The 16,397-nt window shown below is 38.4% G+C and overlaps 1 protein-coding gene across 1 annotated transcript; it reads left to right on the top strand.

Moving 5' to 3' along the window:
* Positions 1–744: 744 nt before the first annotated feature.
* Positions 745–15,940, top strand: LOC111227839 (proline-rich transmembrane protein 1-like). The gene is made up of 3 exons (XM_022753563.1): positions 745–1,034; positions 2,086–2,313; positions 14,816–15,940. Exons 1-3 carry the CDS (start codon positions 888–890, stop codon positions 14,966–14,968), a joined length of 528 nt encoding a protein of 175 aa, XP_022609284.1. The 5' UTR covers positions 745–887; the 3' UTR covers positions 14,969–15,940.
* Positions 15,941–16,397: the final 457 nt, after the last annotated feature.

Below are 16,397 nucleotides of genomic sequence, written 5' to 3'. Positions count from 1 at the left end.
AATCTCATCTGTTTCGTGTTGTTTCCCAATTAATGTTGGGCAGTATGCTGTGATACGCCTAAACCTCGGCCCCTCCCTTTGCATTTATTGGCTCAGACGGTAACATCAAGTTAATCACCGGTAGCCAGAATGGGACCGGAAATCATATGAATTTGCTTTTAAAAAAATAAATGCCTGAAATATTTTTAAACGATAACGCCATTGTGTACGAAATGTGTTGGAGAACATTTGAAAGTATAATAATAACTCGACTCCCCTACATGTCAAATTCTTTATATCAACATTTTCATTGGATGGAGACTTTATACAGCAACAGCAACATTATTTGCATCCAGAAAATACACATGATAATTACAAGGGTAACGGTAAATTTACAGATTATATTAGATATATCAAATAGTCTGTTTTAATAAGGAAGATGATAGTAATTGTGGCAATTACATTTCTGCAAAATCAGTGCTTTGATTTTTTTTCTTTGATATTTATTAGACTTCTTGTATTTTGTTTACCAAGATGAATCCCACACTGATGTTCATAGAACATTATATGGTAATTGGTAAATGGACTTGCACTTATATAGCTCTTATCTAGTCTATGACATCCATTTTCATCTGATTTTACGACATAATATAGCTTCAGAAGCCTACAGTATATTCATGAAATTTCGCTCTTGGGTCAATGACAATCGTGCTTTTAATTTGAAAGTAGCGACGTCGAGTTTCCTATTTCTTCTGCGTCACTTGACTCTAATAAGAAAATTTGATCGAACTTGGAGAAAACTTGGATGTCTGTAGCTGGAATTCACCATCAAACACTTCAGACTGATAAACGTGAACCAGGGAGTTTTTTTTTCTTCTAAAGGGAAGTAGAGACCGAGGTTTATTATTATGGACCCCGGTAAATCTGCGAGCGCTCCTCCACAGGAATACGGTGATGAGAAGTCCTCCATGGGCCAGGTGCCACCTCCGGCCTACTTTGACAACCCCTACCCGGGGTACCCTCACACCGGCGCGGCATACCCGACACAGATGCAGGTAAGCTTCCCAACATCACAAATAAAGACTAATGTAAATTAGTAGTAATTATATGGCTTTAAAAACCCATTAATTAACGGAAAAGTATTTTTTCTTTTACAAAATCTCAACCCTGCTGAACACGACAGCAAGCCGATGTCACTTTTAACGCAGTTTTCTTCCATAGAGTTTGAACTGCACCCCTTTTATTTACCGATGTAATTATCATTAAAATATATTTTAGAAGCGGTTACGGTTTTTACTGAAGTACATGGTGACATTTGTTATTATCTTAGAGGGGTTGTAGGTATTTAGATACGCTTGTCCGGCTCACACGGAATAAATTAGTCTGTAGATTATTAATTAAAGACCTGTGAACTTGGATCCCATCAAGATACAATAAAACTCAGCACTAATAAAGAAATTGATTTTACACGAATAATGGTATGTTTGATGTAAGCCTGTACCAAATCACCACTGTGACCTAAAAACTAAAAGAAAAAAAAAAACATTTTGTACCTTTGTGGTAAAAATAAAAACTGTTAAACCTCTCACTTCCTCTGTAAGCAAATTACATATCCCAAGCAACATCTTTTTTAAGTGAAAACACCGATGGGAGTTTACCTTACCAGGGCTATTTAGTCGGTTTAGGTTAAAAGGTCTTTTTGAAGTTCTAGTTTTTGTCATTTACGTTGTAAAAATAATCAGTAAAACACATACACAAGGTTTCCTCATATAAATAAAGTAAAAAGTAAGTAAATGTAATGTATCTTGTGTGGGTGGATGAAAGTTTGAGTGCAATAAAAACGTTTGCATGAAATGAACTTATCAAAAAAGGAAAAGCACAGGTGTACATTTAAGCTAGTTACACAGTTTCGCTTTTGCCATTTTACCATGCAATTGTTTTCACACACACACACACACACACCACCACCACCACCACCACCACCACACACACACACACACACACTCACACACACACACATACACACACACACAAACACACACAGACTTTTTACTGACATCCTCTTTCACCTGAAAGTGAGTTGTGTTTCATGTATGTCGTCTGCAGGGCTTCGGACCTCCTCCACCTTATGGGGGTGCAGGATATGGAGAGCCGTTTCCCATGGGTCAGCAGCAGTACCCAGCACAGCCGGCCACCGTCACTGTCCAGCCCACAGTGTACGTGACTCGAGGCCCGCTGACTGAACCTGTGAACGACTACCTGTGCTACTCCATCTTCACCATGCTGTGCTGCTGCCTGCCTCTTGGAATTGCTGCCCTCATCTACTCCATCATAGTGAGTTTGAGTCGCTCACCAAGCACTTCATCAGAAACAGCAAACTAATACTCCTGACCTGTAGCTGCATGACGTTATGCGTTGGACTGCTGTCACATGATTGGCTGATTGGATAATAGCACAAATAAACAAGTGTACAGGTATTCGTAATAAAGTGAGCGTAAATTCTTCACAAACCGATACATCAAACAAAATTTTTTTCACCACAAACGCAGATCTGAGTCAATTAATTCTGAAAATTTGTGACTCTAGAGTTCACCCCACAGCTGAGAAAAATACATTCATACTAATAAAGAAAAACAACCTGTATCACAAATTTACAAACAAAAACCAAAATCAAAAATGAGTGCTGACCAAAAAATCAAACTACTCTGAAGACAGTGGGTCACCACAAAATTAGAGGAGCCAAAAGCTGTTACTGCCACCAAATGAATTAGTGCAAAGATGGAAAGAAAGTTGCAGTAGCAGTTATCAAATTACTTTGTTCTAGTAATAAAACCGTGCCCTCCACTCAGCTAAAGAATAGTTTAGCGATGAGCTTGTATTGTCTCTGCCACAGTGGTATTAATGTATTATAGCTGCAGACCAGATAATGTAATAAATGGAAAGTCTTAGTCAAAAGGTGAATATGTATTTTTGTTATTATTGCGTCTGAAATGAGTAGCTGAAGGAAGTGGAGGTAAGCAAGAGATGGCACATGATGGCAACAAAAAACTGACAAAGACATTTGGTGGTCCTGAATGGTGTGTTAGCTCAGAGGTCCCCTGCCCTGAGTTATATATTTTTAATTGCCATAGGATCCCACTCACTCTGTCAGCTTTTATTACATGATAACAATCTAGACTTAGAGACAGAGATTTTTGACTTTACTGTTTGGCATGGACATGGATTTTTTAGGCTTAGTTTTTGTCTGTTTGGACTTTATTATTTATTTCCTCCTCTCCAAAGTAATTACAGTGGTGGAAATGAATTATTCAATACAAAAAAATGACTGCTATGTATTGTTAAACTCCAATCCAGAGTTGAGCAAAAACATGAATAGTTTATCAGTATGACATGGAACATAGTTTTAATACTTGAGAGAGGACTGATTCTTCAGTTTACTGGCAGTCATGTGTTTTCGTTTCGTGACGTATTTCAAAAAGTTAATGAGTTAGTTTTCACACTGTGAATCACAGGAATTGTATGGTGTCGAGAAAGTACACAAAAGTTGGTTGATTGTTTCCATGAGGTCGATCTTAAAAGTTCAGAGTGGAAAAACTCCTTTGTGACTTCCTACACGTTTTTTAAACTAGTTAAAAGCCAAATCTAAAACATTTAAAGAGTTACTCGCACATGGAAAGTAGACTACTTTGAAGCTTTAAAGTTGCCAGAAAACGGCTTTGATAAAGTAATTTTTTGTATGGTTTGAATTGTACACTGCAAAAAACATACTGTACATTTTGCTAAGTCATTTGCTGCTTGCAAAAAAAAAATGTGAAACTAGGCAGATGATATTTTCCTGAAGGCCTGTATGTTTATACACATGCATGCAGGCTGTAAATACTTAACCATATAATGAGGTACTTTGTTTGCTCCTAAAGTCAGTGTATTACATTGTGTTCAGGCTGTGTGTATGTCAGGGTATGAACTGCTGACCAACAGCTTCTATAGCAGCAGATGTTTAATTCTATTTTTAGACTTTAGCATCAAGTATTTAACAGTTGAAAACAACACACATGACATGTCAGTCTGCATCAATAGAAATAGAATATTTTAGCTTCTGCTTTCAAGGCTCTTACAGCACAGGACTGAGCTGACTCCACCCTGATGCAGGGAAAGATAAACCAAACTAAGTTAATCATAACGTAAACTAAACTTAGGGGATAGGAACAGCCATAATTTGGCAATATTCCTTAAGAGATAAAAAGCTGTTTTAGTCACCGTCTCTTTGTGTAAAGGGAAGTTTAACTGAGAGTCCTTTAACCCCAGGAACCTTTTGCAGTGTGTGTATGTGGTCTGTGCATTCTGGTTTGAGTTATGATTCTGAAAAGCAGAAACACGATTTTGTCATTTGGTTGAAAAGGGTTGAAATACTTTGTCAGAAGATTTCTATTAAAGTGAATCATCGTCACAAAGTTCCTCATAACATTAAAAAAACGATTTTACCCACAGCTATTTTTTTTTTTATATTTTATTTTACAACTAATTGTTCACTTATGTATTTCACATTTAGTGAAGTCATGACGTTGTTTAACGGAGGGTCTAAATGACCCTTATAGATGTAAAAATGTTTATATTCTGGCGGGGCTTAACGGGATGGTTCACCAAAATTACACAATACTAATCCTCACAAAAACAGTAAATTCTGTTATCCAACGGAACCTGTGACCATCACAGCAGAAATTCTTCTCCCCTCTGTTGTATTGGGTGGAGGCAGATATCTCAGCTCTCAGAAAACATGTGCAAATAAACCAAAACTATCTGCAGTGGTAGATATCACCAGATGCAGGGCTATGTGTCCATAGTTTTCAAAGACTATCAAATACCAAAAGCTGGAATGAAATGATTAGTCGGATTCATGTGTTAGCTTTGTTTGTCATTGTTTGGCAATTTTTTCTTTATTGTAATTTAGATCAAGTGAACCTTAAAAAGGGTCGTATTAAAAGACCTTGAATTCATATCACCAGCTTTAATGATAGCTGAAAATTACTGGTATTAGTGTTGCTAATGGATGTTGGTGTGGTTTCCTGCATTACATTAACATGAACATCATATCTTTTGGAGATGTAGTCATAATGAAGATCCCACAGTGTGAGTGCACAGTGCTGCTACATGCATCATTGCAGCTCAGTACAGGGACTTTCACAGAATTATATGATGTTTAACTCCAAAATCCGAATCTTTAATGGCTCCTGAAGTCGTGGCTGTGGAACAGACAAAACAAGATCAAACATGTCCCCCAAAAGGTTAAAAACAGAACTTAAACTTTAGCTAAGTTGCGTTAAAACCTAGTGGAAAAAACCCACTGTGACTTAATCAAACAGATTGTTGTTTCTGAGCTTCCTTTTTTTTCTACAGTTAGTCAACAGTTATTTAACCTGAACCCTGGTGTTGTTCCTCTACAGCAAATCACATGCTTTTTGGGTTGTGCAATGAAATGATTTCCTGCGTACTTTTCAGATATGATCCAGGTCCCTTTATAGTATCTTCCCCAAGCAGACCTCTATCTTCCAGTCCTGTCCTGTAACATCCGTCTTATCATCTTGCTTAATGGCTCTCTGTGGACATGTCTTAACAAGTGTACTTTTGATATGAAATAACCTTTGCAAGATCCACCATAACATTACCTTGTAGAGTCATATGTTGGAAGAGGAGACTGAAATGCACACATGGAAACAATTCCCAGATCAAGAACAGTCCCATTCCTTTGGACATCCTCTTTGTGAGATTGTAGCTGCTTGAATGGTAAGCAGAGCAGCATTGAAAAAAAACATGCATGAGAGTCCCAGAGTTACTTATCTGAGGTATTTTAGCCTGATGTGCCCTCAAGAAATAAATCACTAAATAGGACAGTGAAATGTCAGCTTAACAGATTTATTGTATTTTGTTACCAAAGTGACCAAAGTGTATTTCTGAAGTTCATTTGTATCACATTTTGAAATAGCTTCTTCCACTCATTCAATGCACGGCACAGCAGTAATGGGGATAACTAAATTATATTTGCAGTTGGTCATTTGGTCGCCTGGGGACAAGAGCAATAAAAAGTAGCTGGGTAAAGCGGTGTACATACTGTAACAACTTGGCTGTTGTCTGCACAGCTGTAACAGATTGTCATTTCCATGAAGCATTTAAACACCTCTGAGTGGCGGTCAGTAGATAAGACTAACACTGTAAACTGTAATCTACCTCAGCGCTTATGAGTCAGTAGCTCCTGGGAGACTGGAGGATCTCATTGTTTTGGTTGGGAGTTAGTAAAGCTTTAGGTTATCATAACAGGTGTCATGGAAAAGTATACCAATAAAAAGGTTGATATTTAACACTTGCGTTGAAACATTTGTTATCTAAGGAACACAGAATTGATATAATTAATCATGAAATCTTATTTTCTGATGGTATTTTTTCTTATTTATTACATTATGTGGTTATGTTTTTAGTTAGAACAGCAACCTGGGAGGCTGTATGCTAAACATGCTAACATGATCACATTGATAATGTCAGCATGTTAAATTTTAGCAGGTAATATTTGTCAGGTTCACCATATTATGTTAATGGTTCGTATTGGTTCGACAACATTTGCTAAAGTTGCATGTTAACAAAGTACAGCAGAGGCTGACGGGAATGTCATTAGACAACAGTTGTGCGGTAGCATTAATGATGTTATAGGAGAAGGTGTTTCCATATGAACATTTGTCCTCAGTGTGTAAACACAATGGTGCACAAAGACACAAGCACACAGGCTTAAAATCCTGGGTTTCCACTGGTACTTCTCCTTGGAAAAGGGGAGTTTATTTCTTGTGTCTTCCAGGGAAATACAAGGATCTAGGGGGTTAACGCTGTAATCATCATTGAATTCCGCTTTGTTGAAAAGTTGATTCTCAGTGTAGCCCGGTGTTATGTTCCTGTTGTGTTTCCTGAGAGTCAGACTTACATACAAATGTTGACTTCTGCCTCTTGTTTTTTCCTGTCGCTGTTATATTTCTCTGTCACTCGTTCAGCCCATTCCTTTGTCTCAGTAATGTGTCTGGCAAACAGTAAAGTCACCCACTCTCATTCTCTGAGTCGAATGAGCCCACTCCCAGTCAAACACATATATATGCCAAGCCAAGTGTGAGGAAAATCTGAAAACGCACAAACACTGGTGTTGGAATTTCCCTTCAGAAACAGAAACACAGTACTCTGAAACTTTTGGTTGTTGGAGCTTCATCGTCTCATTCTGTTCATATAACTTCATATAAATTCTCTCACAGTGTGTGACCAAATGAGCAAATGAGGCAGGCAGCCATTTCCCCCTTTTTTTTCTGTTATCAAATATCTGTCTTTGTTGCTCATGGAAATTTATTTTTCACTATGTAATATTTACATATGTATGACATTACATGATATTCGCCAGACTTTGCAGTTCTGTCTTCACTGCAGTTCTACTCACAGACACTGACTTTTCTGTTTTACTCAATAGTTTCAGTCAAATGTAATGTATCTGTTAGTAGTATGAATGGTGGCCAACACATAGTCATGAGGATCTAATCTGTCTGTCAGTATGGAAATGATAAATGAAAGATAAATAGTGGCAGAGAGGAGGGAGAGGAAAATGTGCTTGGTCGTGCTCTACTGAGTCGTTTTGTATAATTTGATGGGTGTGGTTTGTGTCTCCATTATTCTGTAAAGTGGCTGCATTATGAGGGAGCTGGTTGAACCGGGGGGAGATGGAGCCTGGAGAGATTCAGACACACACAGAGGGGAAGCGATGAGAGAGAGAGACAGAGAGAGAGAGAGAGAGAGCGACAAAGACTTTGAGATTAGGAGTGAAGAAGGAAAGAGGGACAGAAAGAGAGAGTCCGAGGTGACAGTTTATGGGAGATCATTTAAGAGAGCCATTTTTGGGGTTGGGTGCATGTCAAACTGTGTGAATGCATGCTTGGGAGATTATAGTTGGAAAGCTAAACAGGAAAGGAGGCAGAGAGGGCAATGAGATAAAGTGGAAATATGAGACAAGGAGAAGGCAGAGTTGGAGAGATACAGAGCTTACTGCTGGAATCTGTCCCACTTAACATTCTCTCTCTGGCATTTTAGCCACTATGGACAAGAGAGCAAAAGTGCCTCAGTCTATTAGGAAGCAAAAGTAATGTTGATTTCAAATCCACAGTCTTCATCTTACTGCTGAGAAAAACAATATACTCTTTTGTGAATGTCTAGAAAATGAGAATTGCTTTCTGTTGGACTCGGGATGAGACTTTGAGAGTTGCAAAGCTGAACACTGGAGTATCTAGACAAGTGATACTTTTGTCAGGGTCAGACATCAGTGCTGTCTCTCTCTCTTTCTGTCTCTCTCTCTCTCGCTCTCTTTCTCTCTCTCTCTGTCTAGTGCCAAGCCTCTCCTCGCTTCTATGGCAATGTCATCAAACGTTTCTTTGTTTCCCAAAACATCAGCTTTTCCTCACAGCTTAGCTCTTATTGACAGTGGATGAACATCCAGGCAGTAACTGGAAGGGGTCCTTACATTGTGAAGCCATTATTAGTACTTCCTGTCCTTCTGCAGAACCCTCTGCTACTACAATAACAACATCTATCATCGACAAGTGTAGGAAAATAGCTAATCACGCATTATAGATGAAATAATTCACATTTGAAATAATAATTTTATTTTGAAAAAGATTTTTCTTTTACCGCCAAGAACCACTTCCATTTACAATATTGTCACTGTGTACACACACACACATGCCTACAGGCTTGTGTAGTTCCAGCAACATTGCATTAATGCTTATTACACAAATGTAATAACAAACTCAGATTCTAACCCCCAATCATGGCCTTCAAGGCAGGCAATTGTTGCACTGTAGTTGTAATTTAACCACTAAACATGTCACCATTTTCAAAGCATGAGATAATTTCCTCTTGCTCTTCTTAACATACCACACTATTCATAACAACCAACCAATTTACCATGAATGAACATGTGAAAGCTCCCTGCTGATCTGAGGGACCAGACTAAGTTTACTGGCAAAGCTTGTCCATCATCAACTTTTCATTCCTCAGATTTTTTTGATGTGATGTGATTTCATAATTCACCCTGGAAGGTGCACTCTGGATGAGAGATTGAACAGAGCCATGTAAAACTACCCAGCTAACTGTCACTGACATTAAAGAAAGCATTGTTGTTCTAGAGCATAGCATCAAGTTACACTGCCAGTTTTAGAGATTAAAGTCCCAGTGGAGCCAGCTACATGTTAAACCACTGAGAACAACATGAAGGCAAACACCTGTTGCCCGCCAAACAATATGGTTGAAAGGTCATTATGAACTCTGTAGCATGGGGTGCTGTAAGGGAAATGGCATACAGTACACCGACACAACACAACAGGCGTTGAGTAAAATGTAAGCTAAAGCAAAGTCTCCTGATCTTGATTGACCTTCATGTATTCAAATATAAACATATGTATTTTGTGTTGGAGTTGAAGGTACGGTGAAATACTGAATAAACACACCGTGACCACAGTTAATGTAAATATTTGTTTGACAGGGTTTCCCCAGTTCAGTATGACTTACTGCCTAACTGCAACAGGATGGCATTGCTTATCTTTATCATGTGTGTTTGAGGTTTAGGAGTGTGCAGAGCAGAGTAACCACACACACCTCACTCACATCTGAGCATTTCACCAAGTTAAAACTCACATGAATTTATAAATGTAGCTTTAGACTGACTTCTAACCTGGGTTAACATGTAAGTTATGTAAGCTTGACGACTGCCAGTGAGTAACACTCAACACTTACAGTCATGTACTTAGATTGCTTTACCAGAGTACAGAGAATTTATGGCTGTCGTATCAGCATACAGTCGCCTATTTACATATTAAGCAGATATTGAACAACACTAGAATTCATGACATGGACTTAATACTGGATTTTGATTTGTGTCCTAGTGAATTTACATCCAATATTAATTATTGGCTGCTAAATGCTCCACGATGTTCACTCTCTAGTTGCTAACTATGTGTCATTAGGTGCACACACACTGAAAGGCTCCATAGTCAGGTCATAATATTTCGAGAGTTAATCACTGCGTGCGACCCCTTCTACATTACATATAGTAATTCGATCCATTATGACTACAAAAATATTTATTGGTGCAGCTTTAAATTGAAACAAGCAACCCGCTCATCCCAGCAATGAGTCACTGTGATGCCTGGTCTGCCACAGTCAATGTTTCAATACATCCAGAGTCTCAGCAACATGTAAACAACATGTAGTGTGTTTTTTCTTTTGAGGGCAAGTACCAGGCACAAGCTGGTGCCCTCGGGTGGGCCTCAGCATAGAAAACCAGACTGTAATGAATCCCAGATGGGGCATTTTAAAGACCAGCCTAATGGACCTTTGAAGTTAAAAATCACACAGAGCTCACTCTGAAAAGGCAGGCGTCCCTGAAATAGACGATAGCCTAGAGGCGACGCCTGTTCAGGCTACGTAAACAACAGCACTTGGGCCGTGGTTAGCTAAGAACTATCCACAGAACACACAGCCTGTGTTTCTGCATCTGTGTATAACTGTCTTTAGTATGAAAACAGGTACATGTGTTTCAACCAGAGGTACAGACAGCAGTGTCACAGAGTAGAATGCATTTCCCCCTTTGATTTTGCCATCAGCCAATCAGAGGCTCAGAGTTGAGTGTGTGGTCACCATGGGAGTGAAGGTTAGGGGTGGGGGATGTTTTGCAGAGGTATCATGGAATGTTCCAGCAAATGGTTAAAGTGATGTTGAAAGTGTGGAGTGAATGACAGACAGACAGAGTTGCAGTGAGTGTGACAGAAATTTTACAAGACCTGTGTAAAAAAGGTCAATTTTCCAATTAATCTAAAATCAGTCTCATTTTCTCAGTAAACATCTACATCCATCCTAAATATTATGTGTATGCAGTGGTTAACAAGTTAACAAGTGGTTAACAAGTTCTTACAACGTACACAAAAATGTTAATTGAAGTTAAAGAGTAACATGGATGATAGCTGGCTTACATAAGGCCACATTGAGTCATGACAGTCCCATAAATTGATAATTACAGTCTATATGTGGATCTGCCACAGGGGGACTGTTGTGGTTCAGGATGGTCAATCGACTCTGGACATTTTGAAGCAAATCCAGAGATCGAACTGACTGAACAGACTGAGAAAAGCTCTGCACACTGATCTGAGCTCTGTTTGTTGACCAGCAGTGTATGGGCTCTATTTTATTCAGTGTGTCCCTGCCGGAGAGCTAACAGAGAACAGCTAGCAGCTGTCTGCAGACATCAGGCTGATGTGTTGTCAATATGAACAGTGCGGAGGAATTAGCGAGCAGCCTTTGACTTTCTGCCTTGTCTGTACACAAAGTGAACCTCTGGAATTTGTGAATTGAATCAAATAAGGGTATCAGTGCTGATATCCAGCACTGAATTTTGCCACGTTGAGTTAACAGGCTGGACTATTCTGCAACCATGACTTTTTTGTCTTCTTGTATGTGAGAAAGGCCCAGCAGGCTTTGATATCTGCTGCATCTTCTCTTCTGTCAGCTCTATTCAGTTTTGCTTGGTGCAACTTTCTCACAAATATCAGCCCCCTCTCTTTGCTCTTCACAGTCACTCAGGCTGATTTTATGAACAGGAAGAAGACAGAAAACCACACACAGGCAGACTGGCAACCAGACAGAGCCACTCACAGGAATGAAGATAGACAGGCTGCCAGAGCAGCAACAAGAGGGCTGGACCAATAAGCATCAAATACAATTTAAGCAATAGCACATCAATCTGTATAATACAATTTAGGGACACTGGCTAGCAGGGTATAAAGATGCATCCAAGCAGCAATTCTGCTGTTGTCTCTCTTCCCTTGAATTCCCTGTTAAAGGGAGTTATGCATATTTTTTCTAATAATTACCATAAGTCCCCTATAAAAAATTATGTAATTTGGTACTAATTATAGCATTCAGTGGAGAATTTACTTGATAAAATGTGGCATACATATTTTAAACTAGAGCAGAGTTGGGCTGTTTCTGACTGCTGTCAGATTTCAGCTACTTTGGTGTAGAGGGGAAATTATAAAGATTACACACATGCTCATCTGTGATAATGGCTTTTAAGAGCTAAGCCACTCAGTATAACTGTACAGCTGGTTTTATAGACAGTTGTAAATTACCTTTCACTTCCTAGAATTAGTCTTTGATTGATGAAGGTGCACTGCTCATAGGATTCACAACGGCGGTGAAGCTTTTCAGATGGTTTTGTTTTCCTCTTTGACTCATTGTAATAGTTGTAGTTTGAGTAATGTGACTTGCATCTTAAAAGAGTACAGTTGTTTTACAGCAAACAGTACAGCATCATAGATCACTGAACACAACCACTCTTTGAACCATATGTAAAGATATTTTTAATCTCTGATATTCAACTGTCAAACAGTTATAGTGGTCGCAAGGTTCCCTCTGAAATGAAATGATCCTTTAAGATCCTATAAGTACTTGCCCTGTTAAAAAACCCTTAAGAAGACACTGAAACCAGCTCAGGCTAGTGTCCAACAGCTGACCTCTAAGCAGTGCGTAGAGGGTCAGAAACAGAAATATTCATGGATCTTTCTGCTTCAATGCGTGTGTGTGCTCGTGCGTGTATGTGTGTGCGTGCATGTCTTTTTGGGTCTGCAAACAAAGCTACCATGAAGCTACAGCCAGGAGACCATTACTTTAGCATAAAAAACCAAAAGCAGGGTTAAACAGCCTTGCTCTGTCCAAAGGTAAAAAAAAAAAAAAAAAATCTGCCCACCAGCACCTCTGCAACTCACTAATTAACTTTTTATTGTTATTGTTAGTATTGTTATCAAGAGTGAGTTGTTACCTTTGGACAGAGCCAGCCTTGGCCTGTGCTCATGCTTCAAAGTCTTTATGCTAAGCTAGGCTAACCCTCTTCTGGCTTTAGCTTTCTTTAACATTTGAGATGATGCAAAAGTTGTTCATACATCAGACAGTCAGACGTTATGTTATTTATTATTTAATTCTTAAAATATATACAGGTCAAATGAGCTAAAACATCTACTAGTCTAGACGGCATTAAAATAAAATAAAGAAAATCTTACTCTAGCTGCATTTAAATGGTAAAGGACAGTGGATTGGGACAATATCCTATGTAAATAATGCATTGCTGTGAGGATGGAGCCACAGATACTTTATAAATATTTTACATAAGACCATGAAAAGATCCTTACATAACATCCTTATATAATATCTGTAATTATGAGTTAGCATTTTATCCATGCTAGGACGTCATTCTATAGAATATGGAGGAATATGTTTATTTTTCTATTGTGAGGTTATAATTTTTTATAATATTTTGTATTCATTTTATAGTATTACTGGTAATTATATTGCTGTATGTGCAAGTATTCTTTGGTATGTGTCAGTATGGGGGTACTCCATAGGGGACAAGTGCTTAAAGATATTGGCTATAGATCTGTCATGGGTTAGTGTCAGCTAAGCCGATAGGACAGAGGTTTCGTTGTTCTCTTGAATGGTGTAATATAAAACTGTTGTTTGGGGGAATCTCTGCTGTCACTCTGCTTGTGTAAGTGAAAATTTCACTATATTGTAGAATATTTTTCATCATCATCATCTACCACTGTGTTTTGTGTGTTTATTAGTGATGATTTTCATTCAATTTCCATAACAGACAGAGACTGTGAAACACAAAATACGAAAGATATTCTGTTGCTCCTAAATTTCTCTCTGAGTGATCATTTTAAAAGTAAATATAGACAAAGTCACTGTATAGTCTTTGTCTTTAATTAATAGTTCTTGATGTTGTGGTTATAAAATTAGAATTTTAGCAGCAACAGAGCAGCAGCTTGGAAAGGGTAAACATGCAGTTTTAATGGGCCGCATTTCAGTCACTATTTGAAACTTGTCCCATTGTCTGACCACAGAAACAGAAAAACATGTAAATAACAACAGCTTTATTGTGAATTCTGCTGTATTAAAATACTGTATATACTAGCACAGAGAGTAGGAGAGAAGCAAAATGATAAAAGGCTGAAACTAGCTGACACAAGGCAGAATGCAAATAGGACGCGATGATGTCAGTTGTTTACAGCGGTTCCACAACAGTTTTCAACTACGTCCTCATTTTCACACACTGACCATACAAGGTCCAGCCTTATTTAAGCAATATCACGCGAGAGGGAGTGATGTTGTACTGAATATCAGCATGGCTGTGATTCAGTCATTCAGTCATTTAACTATAAGTTAAATAAGTAAGAACAGATTATGATTTGTTTGTTTATTTCTTCATTTATTTGGCAACGCCAACACAAATAGTTCCGCAACTGGACTGATACTAGACTGTTGCTAAGCAACACATAATCATTTTCCTGACCTGCACAGTGCACACTAGCTTGCTACTTTGTCTACACATTACCTCAGATGTGCGCTGAAGTATTCAGGCTTCTTCTCTTCAGACGACCATACAGCATTTAATTCAATTTCTGAAAATGTTTTCATTTTTGCAGAGTTTGTTACAATCTAAGACAGTTAATATAGAACAATTAATATAACACCTGTAACACATGTATTTAAAAGTCCCAGTGCTGTTGCACTCTATATCAGCACTCATCTAATGCCTCTCGTCCAATCAAATTACTTGGTCGGAACTAATTGTTGTGTAATCTATGTTTTGACATAGTCTTGTTAATAAAACAATCTTTGTATTTCCTTTTATGGAAAATCCTCCCATTATTGTGGTGCACTTTTATTGCCACAGCATTTCAGTCTATCTCCTAATATTTGTTCTCATTTTCAGGCTCGTGAAGCCAACCACACTGGGGACCGGAACGCGGCAGATCAGAGCAGCAGGATGGCCAGGACACTGAACCATGTGGCCCTGGGACTCGGTATCGGGTCTTTTGTTCTCCTCATTGTCTACATAGTGGTTGTGGCAGCCTTTGCCAGCTAAATTTGTTTCAACATCTTTCCTATGTCTGTAGTCCCCATACGCTAGATCAGATAATCAGACCAGATTAGGAACATCACTGGCCATCAGAAGGAGTTATTATTGGGACATTTGTAAAGCTGGAGTCATCTGATTAGCTACAAGACCTTTAAAAGTTATTGATATTATTTTTAAAAGTTGTTGGCCACTTAATGTAAAGAGACCGCAAAAGTTCTTTATGTAATCCATTACTCTCCAAGCCACTGCAATTTTCCAAAGATTCATGTTTCAGCAAATTTTTTTGTGTTTGTGATTTGCTTTCTGTTATCACACATCAGAAATATACATGTTTTTTTTTTTTTTATGAAAAATGTTTTTCAACTCTGATGCCTAAAGAGGCCACACATGCAGACTTCAAGTATAATCCAAAGAGATTTTTACATGTTGTGTTCAAATTGCAAATCATTGTCAATTCTGCAATTTAAAGAGATTTGCCTGATTGTACGATGAGAGAAATACTGCTGCCTTTTCATCAGAATTGTTTGCTGTAAATATGCACTAACACCCGCTAACCCTCTTAGAACTATGCTAATAAAGAATAGCATTTTAAAAACTAAGTAATGCCCAAAAATAGGCTTTGTGAGGCTCGTGCTGAACAAGTGAAAAAAAGCAAAGTGTGAGTCTGTCTGTCATCAATGAGTCTCTGATCAGAGAGTGCACAATACCGAGGGAAAGGAACAGGAATGCGCCGCTTCTCACAAAATCAGCTGAAACTTAGCAACACGCTACAGTGGAGCCAATATGGTTGACACAGCCAGTTGCTCAGTCACTGGCTCTGGCTCTCCGTTATGAAAGCTGTGGTGTGTTATTTATTACTAGCCTGGGTGCTGTTTGTCATGCAATGTCTGTATGCTCTTTTCTTAACCAAAGCTGAAAAAGAAAGCTGTTACTGTATTCCAAATTTCTTTATAAATAAAGTTGAAGTATATTGAGAGAGAAACCATGTGCCGTCTGGTCTATTTGGATCATTATTTGTCTGACCAGTGCCAGAGCCTAACAAGGTTTGTCGCAGGAACATTTATCTTGCTGCTGGAAAGCCGAGAGAGGAAGTGGGAATAGATAAAACTGCAGCTTTAATCTGTGTCTGTCAAATACAGTATGTTCTACATGGTAGATATACTATCTGTAATCATGCAAATGATTTCTTTATGGGCTTTCAAATACTGGTGCCTCACATTGTAACCGTGCCATTTTTGTTACACTGCTCTTTCAAAGGTACAGTAGATGTATCATGTAGAGAATAAGGTGGGAGAGTTACCACTTTGCTATGTTGAATTGAAAACACCCTTTGTTTTAAGTAATAGCATGTTTAAAGTGCAGACACTGCACCCATTTCAATAGTTTTAGTGTCAATACAGATTTTTTTTCCCACACTGAGACATGTCATTTGTCA

The sequence above is a fragment of the Seriola dumerili genome, unplaced genomic scaffold, assembly GCF_002260705.1.
Source record: "Seriola dumerili isolate Sdu_G_001 unplaced genomic scaffold, Sdu_1.0 BDQW01000191.1, whole genome shotgun sequence".
Lineage (NCBI taxonomy): Eukaryota > Metazoa > Chordata > Actinopteri > Carangiformes > Carangidae > Seriola > Seriola dumerili.
The sequence above is the reverse complement of the archived record's forward strand: the minus strand, read 5'-3'. Positions and strand labels throughout refer to the sequence as shown.

What these genes read in the sequence shown, in the direction of transcription:
- LOC111227839 (XM_022753563.1), top strand. Translation starts at nt 888, where the DNA reads ATGGACCCCGGTAAATCTGCGAGCGCTCCTCCACAGGAATACGGTGAT. An exon ending in CATACCCGACACAGATGCAG is followed by an intron (nt 1,035 to 2,085) that starts GTAAGCTTCCCA and finishes TGTCGTCTGCAG; the next exon opens with GGCTTCGGACCTCCTCCACC. An exon ending in CCCTCATCTACTCCATCATA is followed by an intron (nt 2,314 to 14,815) that starts GTGAGTTTGAGT and finishes TCTCATTTTCAG; the next exon opens with GCTCGTGAAGCCAACCACAC.